Genomic DNA, 20,580 nt, shown 5'->3' with positions numbered 1-20,580 from the left:
GAATGTACTATATGGCTCTCTCTACTGTCGCACAACAGGAAGGTAGAATTAGGGCCCGGCCAGGAAGGGCACCTGCTTTACCTGCTGAGCCACGTCACCTACCTGGGCAAGCCACCTGTGCTTCCTTGACACCCTCTGGTTTTTTGGCTTCACAGAGAGTTTGTGCCTGGCAGCACTGTTGTCCAGACGAGCGATGGCCAGGGGAATGGCATCGAGGTTGACACTTTCGATGGTGCCGGCTGAAGACAAGTGCCTTTTTGACCGAGAGGGTTTAACTGGAGCAACCTACAACACAGAGTAAGATATAAAACGTCTCTGTGGATCAGAATACAACCCAGAGGGAAGCCTACAAAGGCACTACCCACTAGGCTCTGTTTGCCCGGCTTAGCCCAAGGGATGTGTTTTTTGTTGTTGTTGTTGTTTTGTTTTGATTTTTTGTTTTTGAGTCAAATTCAGTCCACAATACAAAATTTTGAAAAATCACAGCCAGTTCCTTAGTAGCTTCTGAGGTGGGAGAAAGCCAGGGAGTTTCTTTTGCTTGCTGAGGATAAAGGGGCACAGAGCCGGCCAGAGAAACAAGAGAGGGCACCGCACCTATGGGCATGGGGGACACCTCTAACAAGCCTCAGCAGGTTGTGTAAAAAGAGCAGGGGATGAAGCAGGGGGGAGATAGTAATGGGAGAAGCTGGGAAGGGGGGGAGGAAAGGGAAGGAGAGGGGGATGGGTATGACCGAGATACAGATACGCATATGAAACTGTCAGAGAATATGAGTATTGTTAAAAGTTTAAAAATGTTTTGACATGTTCACTCAAAACTCGCAAAAATTTAATGAAGTGCTCTGGTGAGAAATCACCAAGTGGCAAAAACACGGCCCAGGGGTAAGCGTCATTCCCGAGAGGAAGCTGGGAGAGCTGCAGTTCTGGAATAAAGACACCTTCACTAAGAGACCACTTCCCACCCCAGCGTGGAGGCACACTTGTAATCTTAGTATTTTGCGGGGATAGAGACAGGAGAATCAGGAAGGTCACCCTTGGCTATGTACTGAGTTCGAGGCCTGCCTGGACTACAGGAGACTCTTGCCTCAAAAAATAATTTAAGAGGCAGAAGAGATGGTTCAACAGGAAAGACCTGGGTTCACCTACATGGTGGCCCACAACTCCAGTTTGAGGGGATCCGATAGCCATTTCTGACCTCCGTGGGCACCAGGCATGCATATACACACAGGCAAAACACGCATGAACAAAACATAAAATGAATAAATCTTTACAAAAAAAGACCGAAGCCTTAGACAAACTTCACACATCCAGAGAAGCTAGCAGCCATGGTTCAGTCTCTGTCTCAGAAGATGCATTGAATGACTGTAGGAAGCTACACCAGTAACTATGAGAATGTAGACATCCAGTGTGTAAAGCGTGCCTATGCCAGTGTCCAGCAGGGGGCGCTCTCGCCGCTCTCTTTCAGTGTCTCACCACTAGCTCTGTGCACAAAGGCCAGCACTGGACAGGGCCGGGCTTGTGAACTGTGCACTGTGGTATGTGTAAAGTCCGTGAGGTTTGCAATTACCTTCCATATTTATTCACAAAAGATAAAAAAAGGCCAAATAAGCATACAATTCTAATCAGCAAAAACTAATTAGTACAAATTCAGGAATTAAGAAGTATGGAACAAATATTTCCTCTTAACCTCTTAAGAGGTTAAATATTTGCTTAACCTCTGCAGCCAAAGGAGGAGGAGGTCAGGGTGTTGCCTATAGGGAGGGGCCAGATGTGGGGGGCGGTGGGGGGGGTGGGGCAGGGGTTGTGGCAGGCCAGCTCTGTTTATTTTTTAAAAAGATTTACTTATTTATTTTATGCATGTGAGTACACTGTGGCTGTACAGATGGCTGTGAGCCTTCATGTGGTTGTTGGGAATTGAATTTTAGGACCTCTGCTCGCTCCGGTCAACCCCGCTCGCTCAGTCCCTGCTTGCTCCGGCCCAAAGATTTATTTATTATTAAACCTAAGTACACTGTAGCTGTCTTCAGATACTCCAGAAGAGGGCATCAGATCTCATTACGAGTGGTTGTGAGCCACCATGTGGTTGCTGGGAATTGAACTCAGGACTTTCAGAAGAGCAGTCACAGTGAGCCATCTCACCAAGCCCCAGCTTTCAATTGTTTATGATTGCTCTTATAACAGATATAAAGTTCGGAGACGAATTAAACATTTATTTCCCAAAGAGGTACATGATGGGAGGGGGAGTTGGGGGGGTGGGGGGGTGCAGAGCCACTGTGACAGACTGAAGTCAGGGCGGGACACTCAAAGCTGAGATCTCAGTGTTAGGCTTTGTTTCTAGACATCTCCACTGAACCTCGTCTGTGTCTGAGTAGTGCTACTGTTCAGAGCCACCCCCTCATGGGTGCAGAGCTGGTCACTGTCACTGTCACCCTGCAGTCTCCTCAGAGAAGGCCTGCCCCAAGTAGGGATGAAGATTCTTATCAGAGAAACCCAGCCCCTGCAGGACGCATGCTCTGGGTGAAGGGTCTAAGACGCCTCAGACGGCAGGTAAAATCCCAAGGCCATGTGGGAGGAAATGATTTGTAGGAAAGTCCGAGGACCCAGGTTCAGATCCCATCACCCATGTAAATAGCGGGACATGGGCATTCATGTGTCTGTAACCCAGTGCGGTAGAGGACAGAGACAGAAGGAACACTGGGGCTTGCCGGTCAACTTCACTCCTGGTTCAGAGAAAAGACCCTGTCTCCAGAGACAAACACACAGTGAGAGAGGGGGGCTTTTGACATCCTCTCTATGCATATGCATAAGCATAGCCACCCACCCACCACACAGACACTCTCACACACACACTCTCACACACTCACACACACTCACAGACATACACACACTCCCCCACACTATCTCACACACATACACACATACTTACACACACACTCACACACACTTATCTACATACACACACATATACACACACTCTCACACACATACACATATACACACAACATACACACATATACACTCTCTAATGTACACACACTCGAATACACACATACACTCACACACACACATACACACATACACACACTCTCACACACATACATATACATAGAAACTCAGATATACACACACTCCCCCACACTATCTCACACACATACACACATACTTACACATACACACTCACACACACTTACCTACACACATACACACACATACTCACACATACACACACTCTCACACATATACTCACACACACATACACATATATACACACATATACATTCTAATGTACACACTCAATATACACTCACACACACAAATTAATAATAAAGGTGATATTAAAGGTGAGTGTGTGTAAAAGCAATGAAAGATAGAGTTGGGTTTGAGGTTTGTACATTGTACACAATAGAAGACTTCCTAACAGTCCTGAGTATCCGCAGGCATCCTAGAGTGCCCTTCTCAACGGATTAACAGTGTCTTGAAGTACAAGATCTGTTTGCATATAGGGAAACTATCACTGTCTAAAACTCCCAAGGCATTATGGGAATATGGCTGTTCTTAGGAGCAGGGCTCAGAAGTCTAGCAGTTGTGTTGCCATGGAAACGATTGCTTTAACCTCTGCCACTGGTTGCTCTGGTTTATGAACAGAAAATGAAAACAGCAGATTAAAAAAAAAGGATATAAAAGTCTAGATAAAAAAGTTAAACCCCATTACCTTCTCTTCCATGTCACTTCCGGCTTCAGGTAGATTCAGAGGACTTGAGGAACTTGGTGTATCGCTGGACTGGAAAAGAAGAGAGCACTTGGGGTCAAACGTGGGGACAGGAAGTGCTGGGCAAACAACCTGCACAGTCCATGCCTGATCAGGGTGGCCTCCTGCTCCACTCGGGGAGGGGGGTGGAGGGTGGGGGAGGAACATCTGCTCTCCTGAAACCAACAGGGATCACTGTGGCAACTGGACTACCTTTGCCACATTTCTTCATTTCCTGAGGTCAGCGTGTTTCCTACCGGGTTAGTTCCCAGACTCAAGCCCTCTTGCTCCTTTCCAAAGCCTGAGAGAAGCCGAGGGGCTACTTGGCAGCCACCTAGCCTGGGAAATCCATCCATGTTACACATAGCTCCAACCTCGGAGCTTTCGGATTTGCTGGGAGCCTTCTTCCTACCTTTCACCCGTGAGACTCCTACTCAGACAGCGAAGACAAAAGATGATAGCTACCCCACATCCCCCGCCCCTGGAGCCAGATGCAAAGGGCTGGCCTGAGACAGTGAAAGAAAGACCAGGGAGGGAAAGCCGAGGGAGACGCACCAGGCTTGCCCTGAGACATCCCCAGGTCACATACATCTTTAGGATGGGGCGCCTATACTTTGGCCTTATGCCAGTGTGTCAGCTTGCCCGGTCCACTCTATGCTGCCCATTTTAAAAGGTGTCTAGACACACAAGTCAGGACTTGGGGTGAGATGAACTAATGAGCCGGTGCAGCAGACCTGATGGCCTGAGTTTAGTTCCCAGAACCTGTAAGGTAGCAGAGGCAGGAGAGAACTATTCTTATGAACTGTCTTGTGAATTGCACACATGTGCCATGGTATGGAAACACACACACACACATAAATTGAAATTAAAAAGAACACAAGTCAGCTCTAGACACTTTCTTGCTTGCCATTATTATTCAGAATTCAAAACAGGACTCCCCCGTTTACCAGGCTTCCAGCATCTGGCCCTGGCACCTGTCCTCCTCAGCACTCATCCAGCCACACGCAACCAGCTTCCTGGTCTTCTTTTCAAGAGAAGCCGGCTTTCTTCTGGGTGTTCCTGTTTAGCCCACTTCTGTGCCTAGCATATTCTTCCATCTCGTCATCCCTTGGTCTCGTCCCAAGCCCACGTCTAAAAGAAAAAACCCAACCTCTCTCTCCCACCAAGTTACTTACTGTCCGGTTCTCGGGAGGCAGCATTTTGCCTGATCTGAAACAATCTTTACCTGCATGGTGACTTGTGTGCTCTGTAACACTTTCTCTTTAGGATATAAGCCACCAGAGTCCCTCCCGTGACAAATCTCACTCATCTCTCTACACCCACACCTAAGATAAAGTCTGCTGAACAAAGCCTCCCTCTCTCCTGAGGCCTCGGGGCCTCCCACTGTGAAATCATAAGTCATATAGCAAGGACAGTCTTCAGTCCTCATGAGTTCCGTGTTACAGCGATGGCTGCGGGTGCTGCTGTCTGAAATTGGACAGGTGAGGAAGAACACTTTAAAATCAATGAGGAAGGCGGGACACTGGTTCCTGCTTCACCCACCATCCATGCATGGGTCAACAGGTGGGTACTAGGGGTCATCACGGCCTGGTCTCAGCAGAAGTGGCAGTAGGATGGACTGTCCCTCTTCACTGCAAGCTGCTTGTCTTGGTTCCCACTCTTTGAACAATCCCTTCTGCTGCTCAAGAACTCAGAATTCAGGATCCATTCAAAGCACTCACTGAAGAATGTCAACACACCAAATTTAGACATCGAGGTGCTGGAGTTTGGCTTTCCAGGTTGAGGTGACTTCAAGCTGGCCTGTGTCACTATCTCACCAGAACCCCACTGCTTTCTTTCCCATCTGTCTTAAATTAGCCCAATTTGACCAATAACTGGTCAGCACTGCTCAGCTGGCATCTCCAGGTCTGGAGGAGACCCATGTGGAAACATGTGGTTTTAGATACAAAGAAGCCAGCATTTAGAGAAGGAGCGGAAACAATTTTACAAGAACAGATATAGACGGGGGCTATGAATGAGAAGTCTAGAGGAGACAAGGCAGCTTGGTGGGGTGAGGTCAGGTAAGAGCATCCCATCCCCCTTATCCAGGAACAGTTCATCTACCCAAGCCTGGAAGGATGAATAGTAGGCCCTGGGCAAGAGCATTTGCAAAGGGCCTGTACCTTCCTCCTCCCCATCCTTCTCATTGGTCCTCAGCACCCTCAGTTCCCTCACAGTCTAAGCATTAGAAAAACTCCTCCCCACCTCCTTGATTGTGGGCTTGTCAGATGCCACCGCCCACTGCCCCATACCCTGTTCTCTTGGCTCATCAGAATCAAAACTCCCCCTGGAGGAGACTTACTTTGTTCTCCGAGTCTGAGGGGACAATATCCTGCTGAGTCACAATCTCCATGGGACTGGTGAGGACGAAGTCCTCCTCTGAGCTAGCGTCTGTGCTGCCTGCCTTCTTCATGGGAATGGCGTTTGATGGCCGCTGCCCAAACTTGATATTCTTGCCCAACTGTCGCTGGGGAGAAACAAAGGGAAGGCATACTGAAACAGCCAAGGTCTGTATAGCCAGGACCAGGTTCCCCGGCAGAGACAGGAAGCAGCAAGGGGAGAGAGGCACGGCCATGCCAAGGAACCTCGAAGCAGTCTGAGAGTGAGTCCACTTGTTTCCATTTAAGAGCCGTAAGCTTTGAAAACTCCAGCCACCTCTTGTATCAGTGCCCAGTAGGTACGGGGACCACATTTCAGAACCAAGGTTGGAAATACATGTTTTTAATTGTTTTGACCCACCACGTATAAGTCTAAAATCTTTTTCACGTGTGAAGAAATCATACAGAAGATAGATACATGAAATGGAGGACCAATGGGTTGGTGGGGGGGAACCAAGACTCTTAGGGTGGGTACAACATGAACTCCGTAGCCACTTCTGGATGGGTACACATTCCCCCGTGAGTTTTTATACTTCTCCCCCTAGCTTGTGAAGGCCATGTCAAAGCCACATGCTCAGGCTCACAGTGGGTCACGGCTGGGGTGTGGAAAGTCCCAGGTTCAACAAGACTTCCCTTGACAAATGTGGAAATCGCACCAGGGATGGAGACGGTCCAGTTTTCTTTCTTTGCTACAATGACATTATCATGAAATAGGGGACCGCAAGGAACCTGGGGTGGGGGCAGGGAGAAAAGGGCCACAGAAGGACTGATGACTGGCAGGCGACAGCGGCAGGGGCAGCTGAAGGGGGCTGCCAACAGTAATCTAAACAGTAGATTAGGCGAAGGCCATTTTTAAAAAGGAAAACCACTGGCTCCAGATGTGGCCAGCATCTCCAGATGTGGACAGCATCTTCTGGGGTGGGGGGTAAACTGCCTCCCCCCAAGAACCACGGCCCTAGAGCAATATTCATATATGGTTCAAGTGTAATGCAGTTTGATATTTAGCTTTAACCTGGCTGATAGTTCTAACAGAGCTTCCAATATGAGATTTAGCATCTGCTCCAACCCTGCACTTGTTAGTTTTCCTGAGCAACCCAGAAAGAGGGAACCTCAACTGACAAATTTCCTCCACCAGATGGACCTGTGGGCATATCTTTTTTTTGGGGGGGGCGGCTGTTTCTTGATTGTTAATGGAGGAATGTCCAGCCCAGGGTGGGTGGTGGCATGGCTCAGCAGTCAGTTCTGGGTGCTACTGTATAAGGTTAGGTGAACTGGAGTCACTTAAGTGGCCTTCCTTCAAGGTCTTCAGTTCCTGCTCTGAGTTGCTACACTGGCTTTCCTCAGTGATGGACCGTAACCTGTTTGATCAACAGTTTTCTCCCCAACTTACTTTTGGTCAGTGTTGTAGCATAGCAACAGGAAACCAAGCTAGAACAAACCCATTCACTTTGCAAAACCCAGCCCAGGTTCCTGCAGGGAGAGGTGACTGGCTCAAATTGATGGGAAGGCTGGGGGGGTGGGGGTGGAGACCCAAAGGCATCTGAGCCTAGGTCTTTACAACTAACCTCCAGGGTTAAGGCCATTGCAGTTCCTGCCAGCTCTCATAAATCTGAGAGCGTGCTCCCCTCTTGCAGGGACAGTTATGTAAGGAGATGAGGTGGCATTTTTAAAATATTTCTCTAGAGATCCTTGGCAAAAGAATTCCTTGAGGGATATGTCTCCTCTTCCTTAGAACTCAGCGGGACCAAGTCCACCCGTGGCCAGCCAGCCCATCCCCTACCCCAGGCTTGCCCACCGAGCAGTGAAATGCATAACAGAGCTGAGCCCGGGGACTCCCCTCTCTGCACAGTGCACCCCCCCCCCTTCCAGCCACCCAGCATGCCAGGTCAGGAGCAAGGGCTGGCACTATGTCTGCTGAGATTTCAGCCTGCACATGGCCCCTGGTTTCACAGGAAAAGTGCACACCCCCAAAGCCCCCATTCAGCCAGAGAAGGAAAGCTTCAGCAGCCCCCCAAAAGTTTGCAGGTTGCTGAAAAAAGGATGTTTTCCAAAAACAAGTCTAGCAGGAACCAGCAGTTAGTATCTGCTCTAAGCAGGTCAGTAAGCAGCATAGTTAGAACAGCCGATGGAGTCAGACAAGAGGACACGGAGTCACAGTCACAGGCCTGGCTTCCTCTGCAGCCCTGGGGTAAGAGGGTGGAGATGTGGGGAGAGAGGGGATAGGGGTGTTTCCTGTGGCCTCCCCATTCAGCCCTCCCTAGGAGTGTTGCTCATGAGCCTGACACTGCTTGAAATCTCCTTGGACTGGGGAGACTCCCACTGGCAGAGTCCGGGATGAGATGGGAGTGGGTGGGTTCTCTTTCTCTCTTCTGAGACGGCATCTTGCTAATGTAGCCTAGGCTGGCCTTGGAGTCTTGATCCTCCTGCCTGCATCCCCTGAAGGTGGGAGTTACAAGCATTCACCACTTGGCTGAGCTTTCCTTCCATTTCAATTGATGAATCAGGACTGGATGAATTTGTGGACTATTGGGAAATCCAATACATGTGTATAATACATATAGACATATGCCAGGCGACTGGCACATCCATCCATCCATCACTGCACACCTTGGCTACTTGTGTTGGGTATGTTCAAAGTGACCAGGGCTCCCTTTTAGAGTATGGCTGTTGGCTAGTTCTGATGCTTAAGAGGCAAGAAAGAATGTGGCAAAACACAGTCACAGCCCAGGCAGAGATAAAGTCCAACAACAAGATGAACATCGTGGCTGCAATCGGGAAAGGGAAGGGCAAGCGAAGAACAGATGGTAGATGGGGTAAGGACGGGTGGTGTGGGTGGGGGCAGGGAGGGGGCGGTGCACAGACTCACTCTGGGAAATGGGCAGAGGGATGTTAAAAGATGACAGTGAAAGGATGAAAAGGAAGATAGGGAGATGTGACAGCGACAGCAAACGTGGAGCAAGGGCAGAGTGGATCCCAGGACAGTGGTTTCTGCAACTGGGGACCTGGGGCACAGATGAGGGGAAGGGAGCGGGAAGGAGAGCACCAGCCTGCTGCTGTGTTCGTAAACAATGCCCTGGCTAATGAGAATGGCAAGGTGCTCTTTAGTGTAAAGGCCAACTTGAAATTTCCCATGGGACACAGAATCCGGCTGGTGGCTGGGGACCCGAGGGAGAGGAACTTTGAGCAGCAGTGATGGAGACTGGGAACAGGGCTGGTCTCTGTCCTGTGGTTTTTAGGTAAGAGCTGGTGGGCCAAGGTTGAGGCAGGGCTTGGAGCCCAGTACTCTACGTGGTTGGGCCTCTGTCATATATGGATAAATTATTTTTACTGCCTTCAGTTGCTCAGGACATTGTCACGGAATGACCCACAGTAGAGGTGAGCAATGACTGAAAAATTAGGCTGTTATAAGCTGGCCCTGGAGTTTATCTCCCCTGCAAGTTCTGTCTGTGCACACATAAGAGCTGGTGGGCCCAGGTTGGGGCAGGGCTTGGAGCCCAGTACTCTACGTGGTTGGGCCTCTGGCAGTCAAGGACCCGTCTCTCACATCCTGCCACATGCCCTTCTCCAAATGCCTCCTTAAGGTGACTCAAAGGAGATTGGGCTACTGTGACATTCTGTAAGATGTATTGGCAACTAAGAGATCACTGCTCAAATCCATCTGGTAAGTTGAGGTGAGGTGTCATATGTGGATAAATTATTTTTACTGCCTTCAGTTGCTCAGGACATTGTCATGGAATGACCCACAGTAGAGTGAGCAACAACTGAAAAATTAGGCTGTTATAAGCTGGCCCTGGAGTTTATCTCCCCTGCAAGCTCTGTCTGTGCACACATCGCAGCTATAGCGGGAGAGGAGAGTGGAAATCGTTCCGTGTGCTGCTAGTGGCTATGAATGGAGCTACTGTTGCAGCTGGAATGTGAGCAGAAATGAACTATATTTTGTCCATTTCATTTGGACCATTTTGTAGTATGGAATGCTCGGGAGTGACACGGCAGGAACGCACATCCATATTTATGAGGCTGGATGCTGTGGTGTGGAAGTGCCAAGCACATTGTATCCTGCAGCTCTCTGCACTGCCAGTGTTTAGAATTGATCAGATTCTTTTTTTCTGCAGCCATTTCCCTACCTCCCAAACCATGCCTGTAAGCACGAACCACAGAGAGGGGAAAAAAGTGCTGCCCTTTTGAGCAAACTGCAGACCCTTCCATCTCAGAAGTGAATCCTTTTCTCAAAGAACAACTTGTTCTAGGAAGACTTGGCCAAGAATGGGTGTTTTTTGTTTCTGCCCTTGACAGCTTATTAGATGAAGGAAAAAAAAAAAAAAAAGATCCTCAAATGTATGATTTTGGAATTCTCAAGTGAAATCAGTTCAGTGGGAGATATGAGGCTACTAAGAATGGGGGGCCCCACCCCACTCCCCACCCATGCCAAATAACCTGTGGTACAAATGACATAGCCATTTCCCGACTAAAGTGCAATACAATTGTATAAATCACCTGCAGGCTCGGAATGGGCTACCCCTAGTCTCACCAGCAGTGGGTACACACCTCACAGCTGGGCCTGACCTTATCTGTGTTTCCAGGGTAACTATATACGTAATGCCAAGGTCACTGCAGCACAAGTATAACTGAGCACAAAGCTTGTACAGCCGCCCTGTGCAGCAGCGAGCAGTCGGAGCCTTCAGGTTTGCCCATCACACGCACCCCTGTATTGCTCAAGTGGGGAAGGTAAGAGTCACCCAGATTAAAAAGTACTTGGCCCAAGGTCACATGACCACACGGAGGCAGAGGCCTGACTCAGACTCTTCGGCTCTCCTGTGCTCTCTCATCCATTCAAATGGTATCCATCCTACCGGCTGGGGACCACATGGCTCAGGTACCAGGTCCTCAAACAGGACACTACTGTTTTAGTCCCTGTAACTACGTGTTCACTAAAATTTGCTCTCATGGTACATTTTCATACCCAGAAAAACATGAACTTGTTCTTTTAAGGGGACTCAGTGGTTCGCCACAGGAATGTTGCCCAGGATATAGTGATATTACTCAAGACAGGGCAGGTTCACTGTGCTGTATGCCATTTTTCCATCAGTGAAGCCAGGCTGCCTCCTGTGGGGGCTCCGGGACAGCCCCAGATGCTATGACACAGGCGGGCACTAGGGGGCGATATCTCCAAAAGCAAATACCTGTCCACTCATGAGTTCTAAATGGACGTTGGTCAGATAGTTTCTTAAATAATTTTTGTTGTTGCTGTTGTTGTTGTTGTTAAGTGATATTCTAGAGAATTTCATTATACGAGACTATTTAGATAACTGTGGCTAATCACCTACATAGGACGTTCACTGTCAAAGAGACAGTATCCATTCCTTTCTTTTAAAACAAAAAAACATCAAAGACATACACAATGACAATTCCAGACATAAAACACACATGCCTCTGACACAGCTAAACTCTCATTCCATGCTGGAGGCTACGAGTATGCTTCTCGCAGAGCATCACCATCAGCACACCGCTGTCATGGGAAATGCGAAGCACTCATGCAAGTGTATGAGAGCACTAGGTTTGGGGGACTTACCAGGAACATACTGCTTAGTCGACTGAAAAAGAAAGCATAGTCTTTGGGGAGTGATTTGGTTAAGGCTTTAGGTCACTTAAAAAAAATCCCATTTGCTCTGACCATGGTCCCCACTCCCACACCTTGAAGAGCAAAGTCTTTCCAAAGTCACCACTACAGAGATCAAAGGAGGCTCCTGAGTCCCGGGACAAAAGAAAAATTAGGCAGACCTCATGTGACTGGGGCTGCACACTAGTCATTTTGATCTGTTCACCCCACCCCTCCTTCTTGGGTTAATCAAATTGTCACTTCAGGAAAGTTGATGGCTTTACATTTTATCAATTAATGAGGTCACATTACTTAAAACCATAGGGTCACCAGGGCAGTGGTGGTGCACTCCTTTAATCCGGCACTTGGAAGGCAGAGGCAGGGGATTTCTGAGTTCGAGGCCAGCCTGGTCTACAGAGTGAGTTCCAGGACAGCCAGGGCTACACAGAGAAACCCTGTGTCGAAAAACCAAACTAAACCAAACCAAACCAAACTAAACCAAAACCAAAAAAAAAAAAAAAACAAAAAAAAACAAAAAAAAAATCCAAAAAAATCTCCCAAAACCAAAAAACCATAGGTCATGTTAAAAGAAGTCAGTCACTCATATATTTTATTGGGTTTCTATTTTTTTCAATACTGCGCCATTACATGCACTGTACAATACTTAAACCCACTTTTTAAGGTGGCAGTGGTATGTGGTAAATGTTACAGAGCAGATATCACTGAAGGCAACAGGCCAGTAATCCACCCTTCAAAGAATTTCTTGACTCCCTATAAAAATACAGTATTTCCTGGGCTGAATTCTGCACAGCATTCTCTTTAGTAAAGGGGCGTGAGAGGCCAGGGGCTCCGAACCTATCGGTAATCAAAAGCCTGCAAGAGGGAAATGGGGTAATGCTTCCCCGACTACTACTGTCCTCTCTCTTCAACCTGTGTGAAAAGTGACAGCTTGCTTCTTCCAGTCTCAAAGTCCAAGACCACAGCCAGCAGGAACAAAAAGAAGAAACGGCTCTCAAGTGTTGGCACTGCAAGCCAGACTGGGCTGGCTGTGCCGGCAGAGACCTGGCCTCTGTCAGTGGTGACTGCAGGCATAAAGATCTAGGCAAGGTTGGGTGTGGCTCCAGGGTGTTGGCTCCTTCCTGGTTTTTCATACATCACCTTGTACTGAGTGTATGACGGCAGGTCATAAAATACACCGCTTGTGGCCAGCAGAAACAAGTACAGGTAGAGAGGATGGAAAAGTTACTGTTGCGTGGGACGCTTCTTTGTATCACTCAGTTCTCGGACCACCACTGTTTCTTTATTTTGCTTTTTTTTTCTTCTCAGACATTCACTATTGAAGACACAGTCAGCTGAGACAGGGTAACTCAGAGCCCTCTGTTCAAAGTCTCCAGCAGGGTTCTCAGCCTTCCTAATGCTGTAATCCCATAATACAGTTCCTTGGGCTATGGTGATGCCCAGCCAAAAATAAAAAAATTTTTTTTGTTGCAACTTCAAAACTGCAATTTTGCTACTGTTATGAATTGCAATGTAAATATCTGATACGCAATCCTGTGAAAAGGTCCTTCAACCCCCAAAGGGGTTGAGAACCACTGGCTTAGGTCATCTCTAGGAACCCCCACCTCAGAGAAGTTGATTGCCCTGGCATTGATTTCTGGTGAGGGAAATGTTTCTGAGCAATGGCACAATCCTACATGACAGTCTTTGTTCCTCTTTAAAAACCTTTCCTGGATCCATTCTTTTGACCACGTTTGGTATAGCATTGCTTTGCCACGTTTTCACTGTTAGGGAGTCACCAGCTAAGTCAATGTTAGTTGAGGAGACCACCCACATTGCAGGAGAAAGGGGTTGTATGGTCCCTTCTAGACAAGGTGGTGGGGGTGGGGGGGGCTGCATTTACAGACACACCAGAGTCTCGCCTCTCCCCACCTCATGCTGGAGACTCACACGATGGAAGTGAGCAAGGATAGCAGCTGCTCAGCTAACTTAATGGTTAGGAACTCTTTCCTCACACGCAAGCCTCGTAGCTTCTCTTAGGGACTTGTTCTCATGTCCAGTCAAACAGGAAGCAACAATTGGAGGAGAGGAGAGAGGACAAGCCAGGGGTGGGATGGCGGTATAGCAGTGCTAAGCATGCCTCTTTAATGGGGAACTGAGTGAGGTCTAAGAAATCAAAGCTTTCTCTCCTGAAGTGACCCTTGACCCTCCCACTCCATCACTCAAGGACCAGCCAGGGACTCTTCCACTTCCCTCCACAGAAGATGGGGGTGGGCTGGGCTCCTCTGGCTCTGATCCTCCAGTCTCAAGCTGCCTTACCTGAAGAGTTTTGACTTTGCCCAGGATGTTGTCCTGTGACATTGCTTGAACTGTCTGCTCACTTTCTGCTCCCCCATCAGGGATAAAAATACTGTCATGGGAGAACGCCCGTGCTCCCATAGAATAGTTGAAGGACCTGGAATGCAAATCACATGCTTCATTTTATTAGGATGATAAATGACTTCTCCAGATTCAGTTTTCTGGGTCCCCCCTCCCCGCACCCCCACCTCAAAGACCCCCATCTCTTAGCTTATTTAGAAAGTCCTTCTACGCCACAGCCTTCCTGCAGAGGGTTGGCAAGGAGCAGGGTAGACGAAAGGTTCCTATGGGAACGGGAGAATGTGGTCCTAACACTCTTTCTCAGAACCATTCACAGGGAGAACTTGGAGCAAGGTATTTATCTGTAGAACCAATGGTGCTGAACTTCTAACTGGAGGACCTGCCCAGCTGAGCTGTGGCTATCAGGCTTGTTCCAGAAAATCTTGCTAACTAGTACTTATGAAGTGATCTTGCTAACTAGTACTTATGAAGTGGCACAGATCTAAACAGGTGTCTTTTACTTTCAATCAGACTGCAGTGCAGATATATAGAGCAAAGCCTTTGGAAGAAGGGACTATCAATGCTTGAAGAATACAACCGGGGTGTGGGGGGTGGGAAGAAACCCACAGGCAAGCCATTGGACAGGTTTTGCATAGTTCTTCAAAAACTGCTATGCTTTAGCCAAGGCTCCAAGTGTTGGAAGCTGGGTCCCCATTCTACTAGCATTAGGGGGTACTAAAAGCTTTAAGAGGTGGGGCATTGTGAACAGTGTCCTCAGGAGGAGTCTATGCAATTCCCAAGAAACCATAGTTCTCCAGGATGAGTAAGAGGAGGAAGTCTAGCCCTCCCCACACGCTGGCTTCCCCTCCCCCTAGGTGAGGCACACTGTAAGGAGCATCCACTTCTGGCTTATTTCCATGCTGCTGTGATACTATCCAGTGACCCAATGTAACCAGGGGACCTTGAGCAGGGCTGGCACCATGCTATTTGGATTGTCAAGCTTCCCAGACTGAATCCAACAAACTTTATGTACCCAGCCCTCTAGGAACTCGGGTATTTTGTCACAGGCCAGAACAATGTTACACTTAGTGGAAGACAGTGTCACACTTAGTGGAAGAAGTGTAACAGCAGAGAGCTCAGGATGCATGACGCCCTAGGCTTAATCTCTAGTATGGAAAAGAAGAGAAAAACAGACACTTTCCAGCTATAGGGATGCACCTCAAAGGTATGTGGCCATCTGTCTACCTGATGAGAGAGACACACAGTAGGGATCTCAGGAGAAGGAAGCCCCAGGACACAACTGGTCCTTACTCTGGCAGACAGAGTGGCTTATCCTTCCTATGGCAAGGCAGCCCATTGCAATGGTGCCAGGTGACAAAGGCTTAGAGAGCACCACCTCCTTCTTCCTCCTTAGAGAGGACCTTAAAGGGAGTTTGTCTCAGAGACCAAGGGCAGGAGAGCATTGGAGGCACTTTCCACATTGCACTGCAGGTAGACTGTTCCTTTACATTGCACTGCAGGTAGACTGTTCCTTTACATTGCACTGCAGGTAGACTGTTCCTTTACATTGCACTGCAGGTAGACTGTTCCTTTACATTGCACTGCAGGTAGACTGTTCCTTTACATTGCACTGCAGGTAGACTGTTCCTTTACATTGCACTGCAGGTAGACTGTTCCTTTACATTGCACTGCAGGTAGACTGTTCCTTTACATTGCACTGCAGGTAGACTGTTCCTTTACATTGCACTGCAGGTAGACTGTTCCTTTACATTGCACTGCAGGTAGACTGTTCCTTTACATTGCACTGCAGGTAGACTGTTCCTTTCCACATTGCACTGCAGGTAGACTGTTCCTTTACATTGCACTGCAGGTAGACTGTTCCTTTACATTGCACTGCAGGTAGACTGTTCCTTTCCACATTGCACTGCAGGTAGACTGTTCCTTTCCACGTTGCACTGCAGGTAGACTGTTCCTTTACATTGCACTGCAGGTAGACTGTTCCTTTACATTGCACTGCAGGTAGACTGTTCCTTTACCTAGGTCGAGATGGAGCTGGGAAGACTGATTCAACCATAGCATTTAATTTGCCGAATTGCAGGAAGAAAGCATGCTAAAGAACAACCTGAGGTTCAAGGCCAAGAGGCTTGAGTGAGAGCCTGTGTGAACTTAGGCAAGTACAAGTAGCCATGTAGCCTCTGGTGTGATGAGACCTCACATGAGAGTGTTAATGTTGTGGCACCGAGGTTGCATCGGCAGAGTGACCGATGGAATGAAATCCCATGCCAGCCAGCTGATCTATCTTAGAGACAGTTCTAGAGTATGGCCAGACAAGAAGGACAGAGGTATGGGAGAGGAAGACACATGCCAGGAAGGCTGGTGTGTACAAAGGCTGGAGATTCAAAGTCAAATGATGGTTCTGCCTTCAGGAGAATCACAGCCCTTACAGGGCAGTAGCTTGGTTTGTGAACCATGGCACATTATTGCTTTTGGAGGTATGAAGTGAAATGAAATCTCTCACCATCTCCCAATCCTAAGAAACGGTGGTGAGGGGCTTAAGAGATGGCTCAGTGGTTAAGCACACTGCCTGTTCTACCAGAGGTCCTAAGTTAAATTCCCAGCAATGACATGGTGGCTCATAACCATCTGTAATGGGATCTGATGCCCTCTTCTGGTGTGTCTGAAGACAGCGACAGTATACACACACACACACTCACACACACCCCTTATTACAGTTTAAAAAAAAAGAAAGAAAAGAAGAGGAAAGGGAAGGGAAGGGAAGGGAAAAGGGAAGGGAAAAGGGAGGGGAAAAGGGAAGGGAAAAGGGAAGGGAAAAGGGAAGGGAGAAGGGAAGGGAGAAGGGAAGGGAGAAGGGAAAAGGGAAAAGGGAAAAGGGAAAAGGGAAAGGGGAAGGGGGAAGGGGGAAGGGGGAAGGGGGAAGGGGGAAGGGGGAAGGGGGAAGGGGGAAGGGGGAAGGGGGAAGGGGGAAGGGGGAAGGGGGAAGGGGGAAGGGGGAAGGGGGAAGGGGGAAGGGGGAAGGGGGAAGGGGGAAGGGGGAAGGGGGAAGGGGGAAGGGGGAAGGGGGAAGGGGGAAGGGGGAAGGGGGAAGGGGGAAGGGGGAAGGGGGAAGGGGGAAGGGGGAAGGGGGAAGGGGGAAGGGGGAAGAAAAGAAAAGAAAAGAAAAGAAAAGAAAAGAAAAGAAAAGAAAAGAAAAGAAAAGAAAAGGTGATGCTATATTTTTAGCGAAGGTTAAAAAATGAACTTCCAGGCCTGTCCAATGACATCAGGAAATAAAGTTTCCAATCAATGGGACTAAACCTTTCCATATTTTCTGTCTTAAATTCAAACTTCCGGCTAAAGTTCAGATAAGAGAAGAGGCAATTCATTTCTACATGGTCTATTAAAATTTTTATTTAAATTATTATTATTTTTAGTATGTATATCTGCAAGTGCATGTGTGAGCACATGCACACAGAGACCAGAAGGTTTGCTGTGCCTCACAAGCCGTCCACCTATTTTTAGGGCCAGGGTTTCTCACTACATCCTGCACCTTGCGCACTAGGTGAGGTTCGTTAGTTAGGACACCCCAGGGCCCCCAGAGGCTCCCCAGTGCAGGCATTACCAGTGTGCGTGCTTCCAGGCATGGCCTTTCACATGGGTGCTGAGTCTGGAACTCAAGTCCTCACACACACACAGTACACACTTTACTAACTGAGCCATTGCCCCAACCCATCTACATGGTGCTCTTACGTATGTACACAGACTCTCCACTATTCATATAGATGTGTATGTGCCCACGCACAATTCCATGCTTGATGCTTAATAAATGTCCACTAACGTTTTACAGTTCTGTGTGCAGGACATAACAACACCTGGGTATCATAACAGCCACTATGTCTGTCTTGACTGAGTCATGAAATTCTTAGTATGTGTGTCCCTGTTAATTATTTTTGTATATAGGCTAAGAACAGGCACCTGCTCTGCTGTGCTGGCCCTGTCATTTGATGTCCAGCATTCCTGCTTCTAGATGATTTATTATAACAATTATAAGAAATATGGTACTAATAGTAATTCTAGCTAAACACAATAAGACATTGTGTGTGTGTGTGTGTGAGTGTGATTACTGAAGTATTTACACCCTCTTTCTGTAATATTTAAAACCTACATGTAGGATCCATTATTAAGCCTGCTTTTCAGGTGGGAAACTCAAGCTCAAAGGCCTGTGATGACAGAGACTGTCAGTGATTCTGATCCTAGCTCTGTGCCCTCGGTCTGCTTGTCTGCTTTTACAGAGAGAAACAAGCCCACCCTGCCTGAGTATGGTAGCACGTGACAGTAACCCCAGAACTCAGGACACAGGGGCAGGAGGATTGCCCTAAGTATGAGTTGGGGCTTTACACTGGGAGCCTGTCTCAAAGACACAAATAACAAACACAAAACTACAACCAACAAACAAAACCACAAACCAATACAGAAACAAGCCCATTCTATCTTATACTTTCTAAGTCTTACTCTCTAATTTGTTTTCAGCTCTGCTTTGGTTTTTCCCCAAGATGCTATTCTGTCTCTCTGCATGGCTACACAAATCAAATCCTACTCTCCCCAGTTCTCTTCCCCCTCCTCTCCCTCTCTGTTGTGGGTGGGCCTGGTGCTGTTCTTGTGAACCAATCACCCAATGAATAAAGGAGCCAATCACTGGGCGAGTAGGCAGGACTTCTGGGTTGGATGGAGGAAGAGAGGAAGCAGGAGAGAATTAGGATCTCTTTTGGAATGGGGACAGCAGAGGGGTAAGATGTAGCTGCTCGAGTTTCCCAGTATTATGGTGGATCCGCAAAAATTCACCACCACTGGAGGAATCCGATTTTAATAAGACTTACAAGATTAGGTTTGAGTTGTTTCTGAACTACATGTGTTGCATTTTCCTTCACACAGTCGCTCATCTAGGTTCAAGAGAGAAAAGTACGATGGCAATTCATGGGTTTGCCAGAGGTGCACCACAAAGGCTGTGGGGGGTTTGAAGCATGGGGCTGTCCTGGTAAGGACTCACCAGTGGGAACCTAGTGAACTGGGTAGAGAGACTGTGGAGTTCTGAGTCAGAGTCTCCACGGGATAAAAACAGGTCAGCCATCGCCCACCAGTGTATGGCCAGTCAGGCTGCAGAGGCAGAGAGTTCTGCACAAGCACGAGAATGTGCCGGCAAGTCTTTATCTTTTTAATATTTCCTGCAACACCCCTCCCTCCCTCCCTCCCTCCCTCCCTCCCTCCCTCCCTCCCTCCCTCCCTCCCTCCCTCCCTCTCCTCCCTCCCTCCCTCTCCTCCCTTCCGCCCCCCCCACCATGTTTCTGCAATTACTTTCAGTCTGGGATTAGCTCCACAGACAAATCTAGGGTTGATGTCTTTACAACACTCTATCCTTTCATTTAGAACACAGCATGAGTCTGTGTGTTAAGACCATCTTTTGTTTCTCTCGGGAATGCTTTAGGGCTTTTTTGAACAGAGGTCCTGAACATAACATGATAGATTTATTCCTATATACCTGGTGAGTTTGATTTTTTTTCACGAATGGTATTAAAAATCTTTATCTTCTGTTCTCTTGCTAGTGGAATATGAAATGAAATTATTTTTAACATAATGATCTTATAAAAAGAGACTTTGCTAAGTTTTTTTTTTGTTTTTTTTTTTTTAATAACTATAGGAGTGTGATGGCCAGTCTTTGTATTTCCTATCCAAAATACAACTAGGTTGTATCCCACATGCCTTTACCTCACACTCTTCAATACCATATCTCTTTTGCCTTTTCATTTACCTACACCCTTGCTTTTTCCCTCTCCATACTGAGAGGCAAAGCCCTAAATTCTTTTGTGGAAGAAAGTCAGAAGTGGTGATGGTTGGTCTTGTGACTCTCCAGACCCAGAGAGGAAAACACGTCATGATTTTAACTTTACTGGCCAGAATTCTGATGGATATTCCTCAATGTCTGTTTCATTGAGAGGAAAAAAAAATCATCTGAGTTTTGCTTTCAGAAGCTGAAAACTTTGTACCTCATTTGCTTCTCGGCAGTGTTACTTTGGTGTGAGCAGGCATGACCTCTTCTCCAGTCTGAAGCGCTGCAGTGCTTCTTAAACCCATGGCTTGATGTCTCTTTCCTCACTTTTGGAGAATCTCTCAGCCCTTCTTTCTTAGGTTATCTCTCCACAGTTTTCCTCTCTTAACTCTTTGATGGGCACTTTCAACATGAGCCATTTGTCTTTTGTTCCTTTTTTTCCTGTACCTGTGATTCTTTTTACTCAATCTAAATGAACCCAGACGAGCCGCTGCATGAAGGAAATCAATATCTGCTAAGACTTGGATCTAGATCTCCCTGCTGACCTATGCCCTGGCCCATTCTCTTTGGCTTTGTTTGATAGTACAAATATAACAAATAAAACTTTTGTTGAACTTCTTAATTTCAGATTAAAAAAAAAATCTAA

General features: G+C 47.6%; 1 protein-coding gene across 10 annotated transcripts in view; it reads right to left on the bottom strand.

Annotated features, from left to right (window-relative positions):
- Positions 1-20,580, bottom strand: part of Cracd (capping protein inhibiting regulator of actin dynamics) — a 221,457-nt gene that overhangs the window by 17,178 nt on the left and 183,699 nt on the right. For 8 of the 10 annotated variants that reach the window (XM_029477876.2, XM_085836771.1, XM_085836767.1 and 5 more), the window contains 4 exons: positions 14,075-14,210; positions 6,087-6,251; positions 3,710-3,778; positions 103-285 (listed from right to left, as the gene is read on the bottom strand). In XM_029477876.2, the coding sequence (XP_029333736.1) occupies positions 103-285; positions 3,710-3,778; positions 6,087-6,251; positions 14,075-14,194 (537 nt within the window). In that variant the 5' untranslated portion in view covers positions 14,195-14,210. Of the gene's footprint in view, positions 1-102; positions 286-3,709; positions 3,779-6,086; positions 6,252-11,731; positions 11,754-14,074; positions 14,211-20,580 lie in introns of all 10 variants that reach the window. The other 2 variants (XM_085836770.1, XM_029477878.2) reach the window with 2 other exon arrangements.

The sequence above is a fragment of the Mus caroli genome, unplaced genomic scaffold (assembly GCF_978045245.1).
Source record: "Mus caroli unplaced genomic scaffold, Mus_caroli_1 scaffold_4, whole genome shotgun sequence".
In the NCBI taxonomy this organism is placed as follows: Eukaryota; Metazoa; Chordata; class Mammalia; order Rodentia; family Muridae; genus Mus; species Mus caroli.
The sequence above is the reverse complement of the archived record's forward strand: the minus strand, read 5'-3'. Positions and strand labels throughout refer to the sequence as shown.